At 37.6% G+C, this 20,845-nt stretch overlaps 1 protein-coding gene across 1 annotated transcript in view; it reads left to right on the forward strand.

Moving 5' to 3' along the window:
- The window catches only part of ATG7 (autophagy related 7), a 107,346-nt gene extending 87,314 nt beyond the window's left edge, over positions 1-20,032 (forward strand). The window contains exon 19 of the mRNA XM_074152479.1: positions 17,372-20,032. Within this exon, the coding sequence (XP_074008580.1) occupies positions 17,372-17,404 (33 nt within the window). The 3' untranslated portion in view covers positions 17,405-20,032. The remainder of the gene's footprint in view (positions 1-17,371) is intronic.
- Positions 20,033-20,845: the final 813 nt, after the last annotated feature.

Raw genomic sequence — 20,845 nt, forward strand, 5'->3', positions numbered from 1 at the left:
CCTATATTGTTTAATTATGGTTCTTAAAGGGGACAGGACAAGGGGTAACGGTTTTAAATTGGAAGAGGGGAGATTTAGATTGGATACCAGAAAGAAATTCTTTGCTGTGAGGGTGGTGAGGCACTGGAACAGGTTGCCCAGGGAAGCTGTGGATGCCCCATCCCTGAAGTGTTGCAGGCCAGGCTGGATGGGGCTTTGAGCAACCTGGTCTGGTGGGAGGTGTCCCTGCTCATGGCAGGGGGGTTGGAACTAGATGATCTTTAAGGTCCCTTCCAACTCTAACCATTCTATGATTCTATGATTCTATAAACTTCAAAAGTAATTTTATTCCATCTTTCTTAAAGAAGGTGGGCTGGATCATTGTTTGGGTATTTCCAAAGAAATACCTAATTCTTCATGCAAATGTAACTATCAATACGGAAGCCTACTTTCTATCAGAGAGTACCTTTGTGTGCCACTGATATCTTTTCATGTCCAGGGTTTTCTCTTTTATTAAGTCCCATATGGCACTGTCCCTACAGACCATGCCTGCTTTGTCCACTGTTTTACCTATGCTTTGTCTTAAGGTTTTTTTTTTATTCTAGCACCTCTTTGTCCTTTATATTGTCAGTCGCCATAAGCTTTTTGATGTCTACTCATCCATACATCTTGTGACCTAACTTTCAGCTTGTCTTAATAATCATTTTACTTTCTATCTATCTTCTTTTGAACTCTCATCACCACTACCGTCAGATTTCTGACACAATTCTTTTACTGCAAAATGCTTCCAGTCTGTAGTGATATTAGAACCCCAGTTAATACCTTTTTCATCTCAGTTTCTCTGAAACGTTTCTAAATCTAAATCTCCTTTAACTAATTTTTCATAGACCCGTCACCAACAGACAGACAACTTAAATATGTTTATTCTTCAGTCTCACTGCTGCTTGATTTCATCAGTTTAGGTGCTGCCCTTTCTTGAGATGCATTTAATTTGCCTTCTAGCTGTGGATTATAAATCAAGGTGACACCACCGTTTTCTCAAAGTAACAAAGATTACCTTTATTAATGTAAGCATACCATACCGTGTAAGTCAAGGAACATAACTGTATCTACTCTGCAACACTGTCCTGCTCATCTAATGTTCTTTGAGTCCAGCTCACAAGCATGAAGAAATGCAATAATTACCTCATTCCGCATTGTCTTGTTAATAAACCTTGACTCACTGCATAATTTTCCCTATGTTTTTATGGTACTTCTAATCTTTGTGCGTGAACTTTTATAATTGGAATAACTTGGAACTTGTTCTGCCTTTTGAATGATTTGTTGTTTTTTTGACTTATTTCTTCTTGTTAGCAGCAATGCCATAATTTAAAAAAAAAAAAAAAAAAAAAAAAATCCCCTAAATGAAATAATATGATGTGCCTGCCCAGCTTCATGCTTGGTCTGCATATGAATTTCATTTTTCCTTGGTGTGGGAAAAATACTAGTCTAGAGATAAATCCCTTTTTGATTGGCTGCTCTAAATAAAGCAAACAGCAATTGTTTCTAAGCTAATGTCAGTGATGGTATCACCGCCCCAGATTAGAACTTGACTGCAGCGTGGAGCCATCAGTGGAGATATATCATTCTTTCTATTAAACCTGATCTTTTAGGTTTTTTTCCTTGTGAAAACCACATCCTGCTCAGTTATTTAATGAGACATGGAGCCTAGACACAGTTTTCTGTTCTGAAGGATTGAAATTTAAAATAAGTTTAAACTATTTATTAAATTTACTTGTATATATTAATTCAAAATGTGTTAAAATACATATAAATAACTTAAGCTGCCACGTGATATTTAGCACTTGCAAGGCTGAAGATTCTCCAGAATGCAAAATTAAGCTGAAGGGAAGAGTATATATTTCCATGTAAATACAACATTTCCTCGTGGTACCACACTGGCCCTACCATATCCTAGGTGAGACAGATCCAGACACAGATAGATGTGTATATAGTTGTGTTTAATATGTTGCTGGTTGTCTGGACCGTAACACACTCATGTGGAGCAAGACTGACCCATGTTTAAAAGGTCATGAAGCTGCTCTTTACAGAGCTGGCACTTCACATACCGTTTCATAATCAGTGTATAGAAGCATCTTAAGCTCTTCCTTCCAATAACGTGATATAGGTAAAAGAGAAGGTATGTGTTGAAAATGGAGGTACCACTGCCAAAGCAGGAAAACAATGTTTGGCTGTTTGTAGAGCACAAAACTGCACTTACTCCTTGCTTAGCTGATTTAAATGAAATCCACCTCAGTGCTGTTTTTAAATATCTGTTTGTGTCATGCAGTGTGTTCTCTAGGTGAATAGCTTTTGGCTGTTTTGGAACATTGATTAAAAAAAATTACTAGGATATCTTAGAAGGAATCCTGTCTTACCCGCCCCATCCTTTTTAAATGAAGAAACCGATTTGAATTCATCTACCAGTCCCAGCTGGTGCCTGTCCTGTTTGCCATGCTGCGGTTCCCCGTGTGTTTTAAATATATTATTGCTATCCTCAGTGGGCACTGAAACTTTGAATGTGCTTGTTTTGAAATTTCACTGAGGCATACTTAGACTCTTACAAAATCCCTCCCAGACATGAGTGTAAGCGTGTTGGCACCGTGTGCCTACTAGGACTCGCAGATTGTTTCTTTGATTGCTCATTTGTGAGCTTCTATTAAAAGACGACTTGTCTGTTAGCCAGGTGTAGGGCCAACCTTTGTAATGGTGTCCGCATGTGGGGTGTTCTGGCTGGAGGAAAGCGGCTTAAAAACAAGCTTGGAGAACTGATTGACCTGTGTGGAAACAGCCTGCACAGATGTGTTGTAATATCCTTCCCACTTCAGCAGACATGACTAAACAGACTTTGTCTGCTCTGAACAATTAAGATGTTTGCCAGTGTGTGCAGGGCCCCATGCAAGTTCCAGCTTGTTCCCAACTGGTAGAGGAGTTTTTCAATTTGTGCAAAAATATTTTAGCTGTTCATGTTCTCTTCATTTTAGGGTTTACTCAAGATCTTTAACTTTTCAAGGAACACCTTATTCTTTACATAAATAAAAACACTTCCCTCTTCAGATTTTTCTAGTTTTTCTAATTCCCTGGAAGCAGTACTTACATAGCCAAAAAAGCAAACCTTGCTTTATGTGAAAACAAAGTAAGAAAACGCAGTGATGTTTATTCATGACCACAACAGTTTTCCTGTCATCATGACTCAGAAAGAGTCTGAGAACGTCTGCTCAGAATTTTGCTTTAATGTGGAGGCTCTCGAGTGATATCCACAGGATGCAGATGGGACTGAGGACTGATGCTCTGTAACTGGTGTTACAGAGTGGGAGAACTTTTTGCTATTGAATTCAATAAGGCAAGCAGCAGGGAAATCATTAATGAAAGCTCTGGGAGAAATAAGATGAGGTTTATTGTGCTGAATAGTGTGATCACTGTGGGTACTGGTCTGGTGATAAGTTATTATTGCAGGTGTGTGGTTGGACTATCTGCTGTCCCGAGAGCGGTTGAAGAGTCATTGCTCTCCTGAGGTAGGCTGACAAACCGGGGACACACAGCCTTTTTTCCGAGGTGGACCTGTTTCCTTGAGGCTTCCTACTCTCCTGTCTCGTGTCTATTTGCTAATTAGAAAAATTTTCTGAAGCTGATGAGTTTAAAGTATTGAACAATCTTCAAAGAAACCACTACAGAAAATGAAGCATCTGAATACAGATCCAAACTTGAGATATGATTGTTAATGGGTTGGTGTTTTTTTAATCCCTCAATATTGTTGGTTAGTGTTAGGAACTTTTTTCCTTGTTGAAACTTTAATTGAACTGTATTACTACAAAGACAAAGGAATACAAAAGTTTCCATGAGCAGCTACTTCCTTACATCACCAAAGTCACCCAGAGCAACAGTATTTAGATATCAGATTAGCCCAAAATGACTACAGCAGGCTATGGCAGCTAATCAGCTAGTCTTTCAGAAACCTGTGGTACTAGAAAACATTCCATGACTCTCAAAAGAATAATTATAAAGCATGTATTTGTAATAAGTAGGGATTATTTGTTCTGCATTAAAATAATTGGACAGTACTTGGTTAAAACTTTGCTATCTAGGTTTTTTAAGCCGGAAGTGGAACTTCACCATGGTGCATCCTGAGCAGCACATGAAAAGAAATGCCATCCCCTTTTTCTCTAACCCACCAGCAAACAAGCCTTTAAAATACATAAGATTCCGTTAAGATGCTAAACCTATTAGAGGATTTCATTGTTCATGACGAGTATAACTAATTCATCCGAATAACATAATAAGGTTAAACAAATTATAACATTTAACTACCAGTTATTCAATATATTGCAGAACCATAGAAAACTGAGACTGGAAGGGTGCTCTGGAGGACATCACACCCAGCTTCCTCCTTAGTGCAGGGCTGAATCTGTGGGCAGCTTGTCCCATTTGCTTCACCACTGTCACTTGACAATTTTTCCTTATTTCCAGACAGAATTACTCTTGTTGCAACTTGTGCCCATTGTCTTTTCGTCTTTCTGTACATGCTTCTCTGAGGAGTCTGTTATCTGATTCCATGGTTGATTATTTTGCTGGAACAGAGAAAGGAAATACTTTACTAAGAAATCACAGAAGTATCAAAGTTGGTGAACTTTATGTGCTGTTTACTCCCTGAATTTCTTGGTAAACATTTTCAGTGCTAAAAGCTAGTTTAAATTCAGGTTGAGCAACATAAATTTCGCAAATATATTTTCATAAAGGATTTTCTTCTGTCCTTTACTGTTGGATACAGTAATTGAAAGGAGTCATTGAACTGATATTTTGTCTTAGAGAAAGAAGGAATTGCTTTTTTAAAGAAAATCATTCAATTAGATGAAATACACGTGACTAGGAAGATTGTTGCTGTTTCTTCAAATCTTGCCTTATGTAAAGAGTGCACTGATAGAGCACTGATTTATAGAAGTCACAGTTCTAAACAAGCTTATTCTCAGTTATAGCTGTGTGTATCTGGAATAATTTATAAAGGTTGACTATGCCAGGTTTTGTTGACTGCATAGTGGAAGAAACAGCTCGTGACTTTGAAGATGAAGGAAAACTTTGCTTCATCTTTACAATGAAACTAGACCGTGGATCATTATATCAAATGTTGTGCACAGGGGCAACAAAGAGAATAGTTCCTGCTTTTGAAATCCTGTTTTAATTCCCCCCAAAAGTGACATTGCTATCTTTGTTTGAAACTATACTCACAAATTCTACATCAGCAGCAAAATTTTATTGTAGCCCGTCACTTGTTTCTTTGATTGGTGGATAAGATTATTGTAGTTTTGAGGAATATGAAAGAACAAGTTATCAACTTCTTATCATACAGTTTTGATGGAGAATTTATCCCCTGTGGATAGGTCAGTGTGGGAGAAAGCCCCATAGTAACTGATAAAATACATGAGTGGACAATGGAAGCTTTCCTCAAAGGCAGAATGACACGTTGTCTGTAACTTAAGATAGGAGCTGGCTCAGGCTATACAGTGAAATAACATACAGCTAAAGACAAGGAGTTTGTGAGACGTGGGAGAACGTGTTGCCAGCACACACACAGGCACAAACAGATCTGTAGTTGGAATAACAGAGCTAAGTGATAAATCTGTGCTTTGAGTGGGATTGATGCAATCCGTGTAACTCTCAGAACAACGAGGGGAAAAAACTAGGGGAATGTAAGGCAAGGCGTGATGATGTGGGCTGTACCAAGGGCCTCTGGACAAATAAGACGACGTTAAAAACATTTATGATACGGTTTAAAATTGTCTTGCTGTGTAGCTCAAAAAAAGGCAGAATCTAATATCCAGGATAGTTTGAATTACTGAGAGGAGCAAAAAGGAGAGCATTTCAAAGGCAGAATTGACTGGTGCTTAGCTAATACTTCCCTGCTTACAGTTATGAAGAAACCAAACTTCATTTATGTCTTTTGAAACTCATCTTCTCTAATGTTGTTATTTTTGTAGTTTCTTCTACCACAACCTGGGTATGATATGACTTTAATTCAGATTTAGCTCCTTAGAAAATATTTTCTGTTACCCATAATAAAAAACAAAATGGGGAGAAACATCCATCTCTGATGTGGAGGAAATCAAAACCTCAGTTCTTGGTTACAGAAGAATTTTTTTATACTGTTAAGACAAGAAAGAATGGTATTAATAGAATTGTAATTAATTTGTTTATCACACTAGAAGAGAAAAATTAGAATTACATAAAAGCTTTTCAGTCAATTTTGTGATAAAGTAGCAGGTGTTCAAAAGGTTAATGCAAGAAATGTGGTCAGCTTTATAGAAAATATGGAATTGTATCACTTTCCTGAGTTCCCAGTGAGGATGGTTTGGAAGAATAGTGCTCCCAGGAAAACCTTACTTTGTGTTAATTGTTTGAGGGGGGTGGTGGTGGTTGTTTTTGTTGGGTTTTTTTGAAGTGTACTCCATTACATAGCAGGTGAATGCAGCACTGGCATTTTGTAGGAATATTGCATCGAGCCAAAAAAGCATTATGAAAAGTTTGGTGTTAAGTCAGAAGGGCTAAGAATGAGATGATTATATGTGGAGCTGCGATCCAGAGCACAGCTCGTTAGTGAGCACCGTGAAGCAAAAGTATAGCAGTTTGCACAAGACAAGATCTGTATTTAGGGAGCAGGGTCACATGTTGCCAAAGTAAAGAGATGATCAGAATAGTTCTTGTGAGGTGTTTATGTTGGATAAAATCATTTGCCTGCCTGAGAGCCACATTGTAATTATTCAAGATGATCTTACGTTTCTCAAATTCAGACCCAAACATTTAAATTAACATTATGAGAGTGCTCCTCAGATATTTTTTTCTCAGTTTAAAAAGACGACTTGTGAACAGTAGCTTAATGTTTCAAATACTTATAGAGTACCTTTTGTGTTTTGGTTTATATCAAGTCTTCAGTTTTCCCCTGTGCAATATCTATAATCACCTATTCCTTTTAATTTCTGTTGCTTATCAGTTCTGCAAGGAATTGAAAAGCTATATAAACCGAGTAAAATGAATGATTTTATTCTCTACGGAAAAGAAAACCATTTTTTGCAGTGTGATATGATCTTAAATGTTTATAAATGACTATGCCCTCAGTTTTTAATATTGTCTGAAAAGGTGTCCCTCCCAGTGTATTGTCAAACCACAGCTTGATCTTGATCCTGCTCCTCTTGCCACAAAAGGCCAAGTGCAGCCTGTAGAAATGGCAGCGCTGCTTTCTCCTCCAGTTTGGTGCTCTGGGGATGTGTTTGAATTAAATTGATTGTTCAATGTGCTTGATTGTTCAAAATTATGCAGAACAACCTCATAAATATATTTCAGTTCATTCTTTGAGGGGGAAAAAGAGGTGGTGAAGGGGGAAAAAAAAGGGATATTTAAGATAATGTAAATTTAGTAAAGAAGTAAAGTATGTTTTCATAGTGCAGGAGATCTGTTGCTTGCTTTAAGATGGATTTTATAGAAAATTCATTGAACAGCCTTGGTTTATATTCCCATTTTGGAAACATACTAACTATATTTGCTGCCCTGCAATCAAACTTTTGAAAGTAGCTTCTCCCTCCGACGTTCACAGTTGGATTAACGTGTTGTTCCTGCGGTCCCCGTTGATCCCATAAACTCAGCGTAATTGCAATCATAAAGTAGGCAAAAAGATCAAAGTAATCCCATCTGGGGGGGAAAGAGCCTTCTGAGCCAAAACAAGCTGTTTGGCTTGTAAGCAACTGGAAGCCTTTCCTCCTGCACATCTGCAGTGTGCTCTGCATTACAGAGCTCGGGAGCGGGGCCTGCTGCATACAGCCTGTGGCTGGGATGCTATAGAAATGCTGCAACTGCACTTTGCGAAGCTTTTCTAGACTAAATAACTTGTAATAAAAAAGATTATTTTGTACCAGATAGATTACATTGGAGAGATCTGTGTTTATTTCTCTTCTCTTTCAGAGCGCTGGGTTATAAATAACGAAGCGCGACAGAGTGGGTTTGATTTTTTTTTTTTTGAATTGGTGAACAATTTGCTGCATTCAACCAAGCAAATCCCTTGGTATGGCCATGGCATCTTCCAAAGGTTTGGTGCCATCAGGCTGAAATAAGGTTTGGGAGTTAATAACCATCAGGAGCTTGTCAGAACATTGCTTTCTTACTGGGAATGAGAGAGACCAACAGGAGAGCAAGCGGGTTTTCACTTTGTTAAAGCAGTTCTAGCAGGACAGATAAAGGAAGGGAAAATGAGAGAACTAAATAAGGAGATTTGATAGCTGGGACACATACAATATTCACAAACGAGCGGTTAGTCCAACAGATGTTGAAATGATGTGGTCAGAAAATCAAAAGCAATTCTGAACAGGGTTACAGAATCCTGCGTCACGCAAGACCCTCCTAGCACAAAATCTCTGCACAGTAGCATCACAATTCTTGTTTGTTCAGCTGTTTCCATATTAATGGAAGTGCCACAAAAATAAATCTGACACTTGTACAAGTTTTCATGTAGTTTCAGAACTGTTGCCTGAGTCACTACATGGGTTTGTAAGTGAACTGGAAGCTGCCTGTATTATTTAGAGAATTGTGTAATGTATGGGCATAGCAAATACTTTAAGAGTGAGACAATGTGCTTGTAGAGGTCTGTTATTGCTGATGCACCTTCTGCTTTCTTTCGTTAATTTTCTGTCCATTTGAAATAATAGAGTTTAGCAGAACTAAACCATAACCCTGATTTTCCTGTTGTATTTCAAGAGCATCTCTACTGTTAGTGTCTAAATATTTTGCTAATTGTGCGTTTGTACCAACGCTTGCAATTTTCTGTGTAATATTTACTTTTGTCTTGCCTGATAAACATAATGGGAAAAGTGACATGAAAGATTTTAATAATAATCATGGGGGAAACTAGCATGTAAGGTTTAATACAAGTGCATTTTTCTGACTATGCAAAGAGCATTCTTTCTGCGTAAGAGGAGAGAGAAGAAGATTTTCTGTAACTTCTTGGTACCTCCTCCACAAGATAGAAATGTTATGTATACACCACATGTATCTTCATGGAAGCAATGATGAGATCAGTGAGGTCAAAATTGTAATGAATTGATATTTTGATTGCTTTTCAAGTTTTCTACTACTTACGTGTTATATGCAGTGCACTAGAGGAAATATGTTTATACTAAATACATGTACAAAATGTGCATGTAAGATGACATAACTGCATGTGGGAAATCTGTGTCAGTTTTTTGCTGCCAAGTACTATTTTCTGATAATGGGAATTGAGCTGAAAAGGATCTATATTCTTGATTTCAGAATTATTTAGAATAATGCATACTTTGTCTTTGCCAGCTACACTTTGTGAGGATGGAGTATGGTTGATTAACCAAGAAAATACCTTAGGCATAGGGTTGAAACGTGACTCTCGGCTGAGTTAGGTGACCCTCCAATGATACTTCTTATTGCTATTGGATTCCCTGTCTCATCTGAAAATGGTCAATACAACTTCAAGGATTTCTGTGCACTTTTTTTTTAACTTGTAGAAGTTGGGTTGTTGGTTGTTTTTTTTTTAAATAAGAGGAAGATTTTTCTGGTTCTCAAGGGTCTTCATAACATTTGGCAGTCTCCCTTTCTGATGTGACACGGTTTGCAAATACCGATCTTAGTTCCTTCTCCCACCCCAAATTTCTGTCTTCGTGAAGAGTGGTGAGATGGTTGATTCTTCACGCAGACTGTCAGCGTGCACATCCAGGAATGTGTCCCCTGTCTGACCAGCCGTCTAATTATGGTCTGAATTTCTTTTGAATATAAGCCTTACCTGGTTTATTAGGAGCCTAGAGCTGTTTAACTTTTTAAGCTGTTTAATGCTTTTTAACTTAGCATCATTAAGCTGTTGAAAAGATTGCAAGTAGATGAGTCTTCTGTTCCTATTGGAAAGGTGTTGCTCTGTCAACCACGTGTAGGTGCTATAACGAAGCATCGTGAGGATATTAATGATAGAGGGTGTATTTGTGGATATCTGATGGCTATGGGCTAATTGTTTTATCTTATGTTTCGAGATAAAGTAAAACTCTGGAGCGGGGTTCTTAGGCCATGAAATCTCAGAAATATTTAAAACTCAGCTGGACAAACCCCTGAGCAACCTGATCTAGTTGGCCCTGCTTTGAGTTGAAGGAATGACCAAAGTGATCTCCAGAGGTATCCTCCAATCAAGTTCAGTCAGTGATTCTGTGACCCCACTTAAAACACTGAGAGTACCTTAAGTATCACGTTCTGTAATCTCTTTATTGTTTCTGAATTGTTTATTTCTGAAATCCAGTTGAATAGCTTGTGTAGTTAAACCGCTGCTCTTTTATACTCGGTAATCATCAAATGTTTGATTTTGTATGACCTGAAAGCTAATTTACAGGTCTTAGACAGCAGTTGTGCATCACCTGTGAATTAAAAAGCTATAGTAGAACATGGCAAGCTATTGATTTATGCAGAACAAATAAAGTCTGTGTAGTTGGAATGGCACAGACTCAGATGTATAAATGGTGTTAATTATTCTGAGAAATCCTCTTAGGTACATGATCCAGATTTCCTGTACAAGTCTGTGCAACCCTTGAAAGTAAACGTGTGTTTACATCTACATTGTGAATTTTTTGCAGGATTTAGAAATGTAATGAATATAGACTTACACGTATATTTATTTTTAATGTAAAATCTGAGCACATCAAAGGAGGAAGATGATAGAAGAATTTGAATGTGTACTTTTATATACTATAATACTTTCATTTTCATCTCAAAGGGTTTATATCAGATCTACTCATTACTATGACAGTATTTACATTAATTGTGGCTTCATTCAAACACACATTCTGTTTGGGTAGGTGCTTTTTGGTGGTAGTAAAATGAAGTTTAAAATCCCATACCAAATAGGATAATGGCAATCATCAAACCTTTTTGGTGGGAGCGTGGTTGGTTGGTTGTTTTCACACTTGTTTGTTTTCAGTTTTTAAGAGCCTGAGGGAAAGACTTCATAGTAGAAACTATCCTCTTAGGTATACGTCATTCCAACAACTCAAGTGCTGTGCCCTGAAAAATGGCTTTTTCAGCTCCAAAGCATTTTTAGAGGGGGAGAGAAATTGGTTTTGTATTTGCTTGCTTCTCTGCTTTGTTTTTTTTTTTTTTTTTCCTCGTAAAACAGGAAACAATGGAAGGAAATGTCTGAGGCATTCTTATACCAAAAAAACCTAGTGTGCATTTTTTTTTGTTCCTTTTATTGTATTGTTTCATTAACTGCTAGTCATGTGAAAAAAAATCCTTTTTTTTTAATGTTTTCATATAATAATCTGATGAATATACCTAGGAAAACTGCTATGAAAACAGGAGGGACTAGTGTCCAGTGCTACTGTTTGTATGTCTGTTTGGAACAAGGATATTAAAAAGGCATTCTAGCTAAAAGTTTACACTGTAAACAAATACTTTCTGTACTGTTTACTTGCCTTTTTCTGTTTTGTTCTTAAAGTTATCTTTCAAAGCATTTGGAATCTTCAGATGCCAGTTCTGCAAGATATTTAGAAAATGGTCTGGTTTCAAGCACATGTAGGGTCATTTTGAGAGGGGTAATGTTTGCAGTTTGTATGAAGAGGGAGGCCACTTGAGAAGTATTATATTCAAGAGAATTGTAGGCAAGAGGAACTGGAAGAAGAAAAGAATGGTTGCTGTTGGTTGAGATCAAAATGAGAATCCCTCGTGACCTTGACCTAGATTTTAGCTGTTATTATGGGCTGAAGAGATTTGGAAAGTCTCTAAAGGGAGAACAAGCATCAGTCAGGGACACCATCATTGAGAAAAAGTACAAAGTTGATGGACTTGAATTTTATTGCAAGATTGTAAGCCATTTGGACAGGATAGGATGTGAAGGTTCTAGTAGAGACAAAAAAAAAGGAACCTGTGTAGGTACTAGGGATGCCAGGAATTTGTTGGTTTTGTCAACTAGTGGGGATAGGACTACTGTTGTACAGGGATCTGGAAAAATTATCCACTATTTTCTCTCCCTGCTGTTTAAATAAAGCAGCTTGAAGAAAGAAATCCAGTTTTTGTAATCCTTGGCTTTGATTTTTTTTTAAGGGTTAATTTCTTTTTGTGTGTGTTTAAGTTTGTCATTTCTGTGTCAGCTGAAGTAAGAAGTATCTGATATCTGGTCTGTAGTTAATTCTTCAGATTATAGCCAAAACTGAGTTTAGCTATAGTTTAATTATAGAAAGTTAGCAGCCGTTTCTGAAAAACATTAGCTATATCTTTCTGCAGAAATAGAAACCTGTTGCAGAAAAACAGTGAGGTGTGGATGGGATGAAGAGTCGTGGAGGAACCACTGCGATTCTTGTAGGATAAGCTTTTGCCACTGGGAGCAAGAGGGGATCCTTGTTAAGTGTATGACTTTGGTTTCTTGGATAGCAAAGAAAACACTTCACCGTAGAGCGTGCTGTTCAGGCTCTGACACGCATCTGGATATAAATTCTGAACAAAGCTAAATGCTCATGTTGGTGCAGAATACTCTTTGTGTAGGTTGTTCGTTTATGGCTTTTTTTCCTGTGGGAAAGGGGGATGGGGAAGGGATTGTCAAATACGCAAAATGCTTGAAGTGTTTTCAGTTTCAGTGAGATGAAGGGTAGTGCTTAGTGTGCATCAAATATCCGAGATGAAAGGAGGGTGCTGAACTTTGTAATTATCCCTCAGTCTATACCATGGAGTCTGAAAAAGTTGCATGTTAGAACTTGCGGGCGTTTAATGAATTTCAAGTTGCAATTTCATTTCCGTTGCCATTCCTGAAAGATGCAGCCAGTGGACCAAGAAGAATCCTGAACCAGTTGCACGGGGAGTGTTACTGCAGCCTGCTGTGTCTAGTTCATTTCTAGTACAAGTATATTTAGACACACATATTTTGTAAAGTGTTTTAGGCTGCCAAAAGGTTGTGATGTGTTGTCTCTCCGGTAAAGTGTAGAACAAAAGCATGTTTAACCTAATATCTATCAAAAAAAGCTCACATTTCATAGCTACAAAATAATTTAGTTGCTTTAAATTTAAACATATGTTTGGATGTGTTCTTTTTTCCAGTTGTTTACATTTCCTGAGTAAGTGTACATTTCAAAATCAAAGACTAAGATGTGATAAGCCTTAATTGATCTGGGAAGCTGTATGTTCTCATGTGAAACTCAGCTGTGCCCTTTGATGTATGTAGCCGTTCGCTTTGAGCCCTTGCCCTTTGCCTGTAGAATTTTACTCTTTACTTACTCTTCACCGTATTTGGAGCATTTATAACATAGTAAATCCTGTGGTTTGCGTAATAAAGCTATTCCAGGTCTTTCTAAGCAAAGTGTTTTGGTACATGTGTATGTAAATTTAACTCAGTTGTGTGTAGAAAATAGTATTTGTGGGGGTTGTTTGTTTGTTTGTTTTGTCTCTCTTAATGAGGTAGCCATTTTTGTGGCAAATCCTTCTAGATCCATGCTGGCAAGAAACTTTTAAGAATCCCCTAAGGGTACCTTTATATTCTTGCAAGTTTATTTATAGGATAAACAGTAGTTATCTATTTGAATTACATATGTTAATTCTAAGATGTGAAGCCACTACCTGCTTCAGTAGGTGAACACCAGTTTTGGAACCATTGTCGTGGAAGTTAAATTTCGGGTACCGGGTGTTATTGTTGTGTGAAGGAAATGCAAAACTCTTTATTCAGTGGGATTTATTGAACACAATGTGGAACTGTGTAAAATCAATCAGTGGGAACTTGTGAAGAGTTAATTTAATACACAGGGGTTTTTCCCTGTTCTTCCTATTATGTAAGAAAATAACGCTTATCATTGCAAGAAAACACGTGCGGGAATTCTTCTCTTATCCTGAATAGACATAATTTGCATCTGAAATTTAAGAACTTCCACAAAGATGTTTGGATATAAAAGCACATATTTGAAGAAACAGGTGCATTGAGATAATCTGTACAGGTTTGTAGAGAGGGGGTTGGCTCTGGCAGCTGGGTTATCTCCCTGGTTTATGCCTTCTCCTGCCTGGAGCTGCCCTTAGCTCCGACTCGCCCAGGTGAGCTGCGGGACAGAGCAGAACTGAAAACAAAATCCAAATCCTCAGCTTGGGTTGGATGACAGATTCTTGGTGTTGCAGTCATTTTAGATATTGGCTTTCGTGGCTTTTTGCATTTCACGATTTCTCCTCTTAAAAGTTCCACTCTTTTGAAGTGATATCCAAAGTTTGCGTAGTAGTAGTCTATGTATTTTAAATGTCTTTTCATGAAAACGTGTATTGCTATTAACTAAGAGCCTATGATCTATTATAATTTAGCTCTCAGTATTGACATTTAACACAACTTTTGCATGTAGCTTTATTTTCTTTAAGTTAACATGCAATTGGTAACTTTTGTATAGAATTTTCCCGTTTTATTTCATGTTCTCCTCTCCCCTGTGCACATCATTATTAAGGTACTATTGCTTTATTCTTTATAAACCTTAGCAAGATTCAGCACACAGTGCTATGGTTGTGACTGCTCTGATAGTAAGATGAAGCGTAAACTGTCTTATAAAACTGTCTGTTCTTCTAGAAGTACAATAATAGCATACTTTTCACATGTTTAAAAATAATTCTCAATCCAGGATGTTTGCATAGCAGTTAAATACCCCTGAACGTCAGTTTTGGTCTTTTTGCAAATATTTTTATGTTAAAAGACTCCCGGGAAAGAGCTGTGCTTTAGATCAGAGAAATTAGTTGTCAATCTCTTCACTTTCTTCCTCTTGTTAACAGGGTTCTATTTCTTAAGTGACCTAGTAGGCGCTGCTGCTGGCTGTGTGAGCTGCTTGCGCTGTTAGTCCTCAAGTTACTTGAGGCCCTCTATGGGTTGCCCGTCCTCGACTACAGCGGCCAAATACAGGGAACTGCTTTCTGCCATTTAATTTCAACAAAAGGAACTTACAGCGCCCTTGGAGCTGCTGTTTGTATCGTGTGGGGTGTTGGAGTAAAGCAAGTGTTGCGCATTAGACGTGTAAAACAAAAAGGCTCTCCCGGCTTTATAGGAATTACGGAACAGCTCGCCAGTTCCTGGATGGAAATATTTTCATATCACAAAATTACTAATATCACTGGCACCCTCACCAGCCCCTCTCTGTAAAAACCAACGCAACACAACAGGGGGTATTCTTGCCTCTCACCCACACTGCGGATCAGCGCGGATGATGGGAAAGCGCAGAGCAGAGACGCTGGCTGCACTCCCAGTATATCTGCTCAGTAGATAAGAGTTTCTTAGGGCTGTCGGTTGGCTGCTTTCCCTTTTGCCTTTGAATCACCTCATGGTGTATTTTTAAAAGTATTTCTTGTGCTGCTTTGACAGAGAGGTGTGTTTGTGAGGGTTACAGTCTACGGGCTTTGTTTTCAAAAACTAGAGTGTGCTAGAGAGAGATGGACTATCACTCTGAACTTTGCATTTCTTGCTTTTTGCCAGCTTGAATCATACCATAAACTCTATTTAAAGATTTTGTTTTTTGTATTTATTTTCCACATCCTTGACCCTGACTGGTGAGCTGGACATTTGTGTTTGCCTTGGCAAGCTCCAAGCTGCTCATCTAGGGCAGGATGAAAACTCTTTTTTCCTTTTGTAAACAAACTGTTCCTTCAGTATTTTCCATAAGGATTCACACCACCATTTTGCAACGCTTCTAGGAATTGAGAAAATTTTGCCACTCAGAGTTTTCATTTTACACAGCTTGTAGCACTGCATAGAAATGTTTGGTTTTATATGAGTAACAGTTTTCTGAGGTTGGGTCTGAAGAGCTTTTTTCAGAATGTTTTAAAATTCCAGAAATACTACATTTTGTCGTGAAGGGGTTTATTAAAGTTATAGATGAATATTCATTGTTGCCTGTCTGGAAAATGGGGTTGTTTATATTTTTCATTTGTCTAACACTAGTGCTGGTGTGTCAGACAATGCAACTGTGAACACTGCCCCATTGTACTAGACACCGTACACATGTCAAATGCTGCTTTGTGCCCTGAAGAATTTACAGTCTAAATAAACATTCGCATTCTGTATTTCTTTGGATAGATATATTTTAGTGGTCAGGATGTAAAATGAGAGAATAACTTAGTGAGCCACTCGATGCCAACACATAAATTATGTTTAAGAAAAAATGATCTGAATTTGATTTTCCAGGGGTATAAATGACTGATGCTGCCCCTGTTTTGTTAGGTCATTTGCAGTGGGGGGCTCATAGTTTTGAGGGCTGTATGCCATGGAAATGACATTCTTGTAATTAACAAGACTTGTCATGTTACTGCAGCAGTGTTGCTGCTAATTTTGGCAAATTTGAAATGTTCGAAGTCAGAGATGAAGTTTTATGTATTATAAAATGGATATTATTAAATCCAACTCAAAGCTGAGTACCTGTGTTAGGCCTGATCCCAAGCTACTGCAAGCCCTGCCAAGGAGAAAAAGGCTATTTGCCATGAGCTAAACCTCCAAAAAACCATTAAAAGCCTTTTAAGAGCACACAAATTTCTCTCTAAGAAAAAGCTTGTGGCATATATTCATAATATGTTCTCTTCTCCCCCAGCCCTCCACTAACTAGTTGTGCTCGCAAGTCCCTGTATTTTTCACAGCTCATCTGTTCTGCTCCCTGGTAACTGATATGAATTTATAACACTTGGTGTAGTGTGTTCACAAGGATACCAGATTCCTTGATGTTCTGTGAAAATACTCACTTTTTTCCCCCCAGTCTACAACCACATACTGAACATGGGCAAGTAGCAAAGTAAAAGTACAATTATATTGTATTGCAGCAAAAAATCTGTGTAGTTTTAATATTTCTTTAAACAATTGGAAAGCACAAATTTCCATGTAGCTTTTCAGCTTTATGCTGCTATTTATGAGATCTAATATTTGGGCTCAAAATGAAGTCTTGGAGAACAATTAATTTTTCATGAATGTCATGAAAATTTTCTGCAGTGTTTAGTGAAGTATGCTGTTTGTTAGAAGTTATTATCCAAATTAAGTATGTGCCAATGAGTCAGCAAACCAAAACAAAATGTCTGGTTTCTGATCTACAACTTACTGTAAATGATAATAAATAGCAAATAACCAAACTGACAGTTCAGGAACAAATGCTGAAAAGCATATGTTAAAAAATACCCCCCAAACTATAAATTATGAATAGCGTGTAGGTTGTTGACAGAAGAGAAAAACACTGAATTTTATGTAAAGCTCCATTGGTGCTCGTCATCAGTCCATAAATGTTATTTATTCTTCCTTTTAAATAGTAATACCAATTTTATAACGGTATATTAAAAGCGTATTTGAACTCCACAAACTAAATTTACACTTCCTTTTTTGTTGCAGATCTGGGACATGAGTGATGACGAAACAGTCTGAAAATCAGCTGAATAAGGTGGAAGACGACCTACTTTGGACTGGAATGCTGCCTTTTATGTGTTATTCGACAAGTTAACGATTGCTTACCCATTCTGACTGCTACAAATACAAACAAATAGAGTCTATGTTCTGACATTAATATCTTCACCTTAAAAGCAATCTGTTATGGATATAAGTCTCCATGTTTTCATTTTTATTATGTAAATAACTAAAGCAATGTGGTTATGTTTAAATCTTGCCTTTCTTTTTTCCTTTTTTTTTTTTTAGTTTCTAAAGATGGCTTACATATAAAATATGCTGCTTAAGTAAACGTTGGTGGTTTATTTGTCCCAGTTTTTATTTTGATTGTCAATGGACATCTCCAAGCAGCATGTCTAAATGTCTTTTTTCATCTTTCCCAGATTTGTGCCCCTTTAGTTGGAATTTATTGTTAAGATTGAGGATATTCTGCTATTGGGAGTTAAACTGCATCTTTAAAGGAGAGCAGGAGTATGTAAGAACCTACACCTACTGCCTACAACACGTTGGTTGCAGTTTCAAAGGACATATTTATAGTACAATTGATTCCCTTTTCTTTGTTACAGTGTGATTGTTCTTGCCTGTGTCAGTGGAGGTGTTATTCTCTGTAAAGATCGCACCGTTTCATGCTATGGAAAAAAGTGATTTGACCTATATTTACACAGGAAAGACCAAAGTGTGTTGGTATCATCATGAGACTCCCCTGAAGTTTAGAGAAAGCTCTGTTATGTACTAAAGTTGCTTTTGGGGGAGAATCATTGATTCAGATAAAACTTGTGGAGAAACGCTTAACAGGAGTAGGAAATTGGTTCTCTAACTTTGCTGTTCTTGGATGATGGCATACAGTACTTTACAGGTGTTAAAAAAGACCAATTATTATTTTCATTTTGGTTCGAAGTTTTTCATTTTTTGCAACATCAGAAACAGCTTCAGAGGTTATGGCTGAGCAAAAACAGTAGTGTGAGAATCCTTGAGTTTAAAAGATAACTTGAGAAAAATGGATTTGTAAAATACCAAAGTACATTATTACAAAATTGAGAGTGAATATATTGTTTTTTAATCTTGGAAACGTTTTAGAAGTATATTTGATATCCCTTTTATGGCTTTATATTGTGGGGATTATGGGCTAACTCACTCAGAAAAAATGCAAATCACTTTATCTGCCAAGCAGTCTTTGCTTGTCATATATATTATGAAAATCAGTTGATCAATCCAATTACTTTATTTCCTTCCTGTCGTGGTTCAGCCTCAGCCAGCAATTAGGACCCCCGGTAAGGTAGGGAGAGATAAAGATGGTTTAATAGAACAGTAACAGAAGAGAAAATAATAGTAATAATGGTAAAAGAATATACACAATTGTGATGCAATACAATTGCTCACCATGCAATTGCCCAGCCTGTCCTGAGCAGCAATCGTGGATCCCTGCTTTCCAGCCAACCCCCATTTATACACTGAGGTGTATAAATGAGGTCTCTGGTATGGAATGTCCCTTTGCCCAGCTTGTCACTTCTGTGTTCCCTCTCAGATTCTAACTAAGCTGAATAAGTCCTTGACTACTTATACTCTATCCCAGCTGAAACCCGGACACTTCCTTAACATAAGCTCCGACTATTTGGTGTAGATAATTTCACGGCTTTTCTCTTATGCCACATCAGAAGAAGTTCCGTCAGGTCAGTTTGCCTAAAAGCAAGGATATCTGCAATTCCCAGATTCCGATCATAAAAGATTTATTGAAACATGCTGAGGTTTGCATCAAGTGTCTAAAATAGCCCTTTTTTCTATTTCCTTTAGCTATCATGTTAATTACATTTGTGTGGTTTCTTAAATTGCCTTAAGGGAGTGTCTTGTTTAGCTAACTTCATTGTAATATAAAAATATATATGAGTCAAATATATTTTTTGAAAGACTAGTAATCATAGGAAACTGATCTTTTGGTGGTCAGGTAATGAACAATAAGATTGATGACATGCCACGTTGATTCTAAAGCAGTTTGTTAAGGTACATAATTAGTTACGAGCTCAAATGACTTCCATTTTGTTAGCCATGCCGTAGTCCAACTGGAATCCTCCACCAGTACCAGGGTAGTTTAAAGGGAATGATCTGCATTTTCATCTTTTGGAGTTGCTGACCTTGGAGTGTAAAATTCTCTTTGCCATTTTTGTTTATATAAAACTTGAAAACTAGACATCTTTCTGAAATCTGATAAACATTAATAATTATTTTAACTATCTGAAACTCTGCTTGTCACGTAGCTTTACATCGAGATATCTAACTGCAGAAGTATACAAGATCGAAAGGTTCAAAACTCAGGGTTAATGTAATGTTTCCTTACCTCTGTAATTTCAGTAACATACAGCTCTCTCAGGCTGAGCTGTTTCCTGTCCATATGCTTCCCAGATGTCTCTGATGTTCAGAAACACTTCAGTTTGACTTGCAATAACTTCCGTTGTCTAACTATAATGTTGTTTTCTTTCTCCTTGCAGACCAGAATTGTTCTTATTTTGCTTTTACTCAGTATCTAGCCTTCTACTGAGTGAGAAATCATGAGAATCCATTCAAATGGATGAATGCACATTCAAATACTATAAACAGATAAATACATTTATTTACTGGCTTGTATGCATTTAATGGCAGGATTTCGGCATAGTCCTCAGCTCCAATTATTGTGTTTAATAGAGGAAGAAGCTAAACTTTACCTTGCTTCATGAAGGAGGTAGGATTTAAATTTTATTTGTGCTGCCACGATGTCCTAGGCATCGGTGAAGAGCCCAAACTCATACTTTCATTGTAGAACCCTGCAGCTACCGTGGCTTTTCAGATGTAACCCAAATCTGTTGGGAAGCGGGAGTGAACAGCCTCAGAGGAACCTACTCATCTTCCTAAAGTATTGAGCAGAAAGGTAATGGCATTATATGGCAGTGTGGGTGGGACTGTGTCTCACAGAAGGCAACTGTGACACCTACAGAGCACATCTGGGGACATTTAATAGTGTTAGAAGACTACAGCTCTCAGTGGAGAGCTGTTGACATAATTTTTGTGCTTGAGTATTATAGAAACTCATGGAATGGTGGCCTCTATTTTGCTTCTATGCTGCTGCTGACTAGAGTTTGTTCGGTGTCATCCCTTCAATGTGTTTGCTGACTGAACTCTAGAGTTTGTTATGGAGTAGTACCACGTTCACAGAAGTGAGGAGCTTGGGATTCTGTGTGAGAGTTTTCTTCTTTAAAGCCCTCACTTGCTCTCATCCTTGCTTTCACGATCTGCTGTTCAGTCCTCTTCACCTGTGTCGTAGTCTGTCAATCAGGAATAAATTTTACTTAGGGCATGTCCTTTATATCACACATAAATCCTCTTAGCGCCGTTAAAGCCAGCAGAGTCATAGCCAGTGGGTGGTTCAGCCCACATGAGAATATGTTCCATGGA

The sequence above is a fragment of the Numenius arquata genome, chromosome 8 (genome assembly GCF_964106895.1).
Source record: "Numenius arquata chromosome 8, bNumArq3.hap1.1, whole genome shotgun sequence".
Classification (NCBI taxonomy): domain Eukaryota; kingdom Metazoa; phylum Chordata; class Aves; order Charadriiformes; family Scolopacidae; genus Numenius; species Numenius arquata.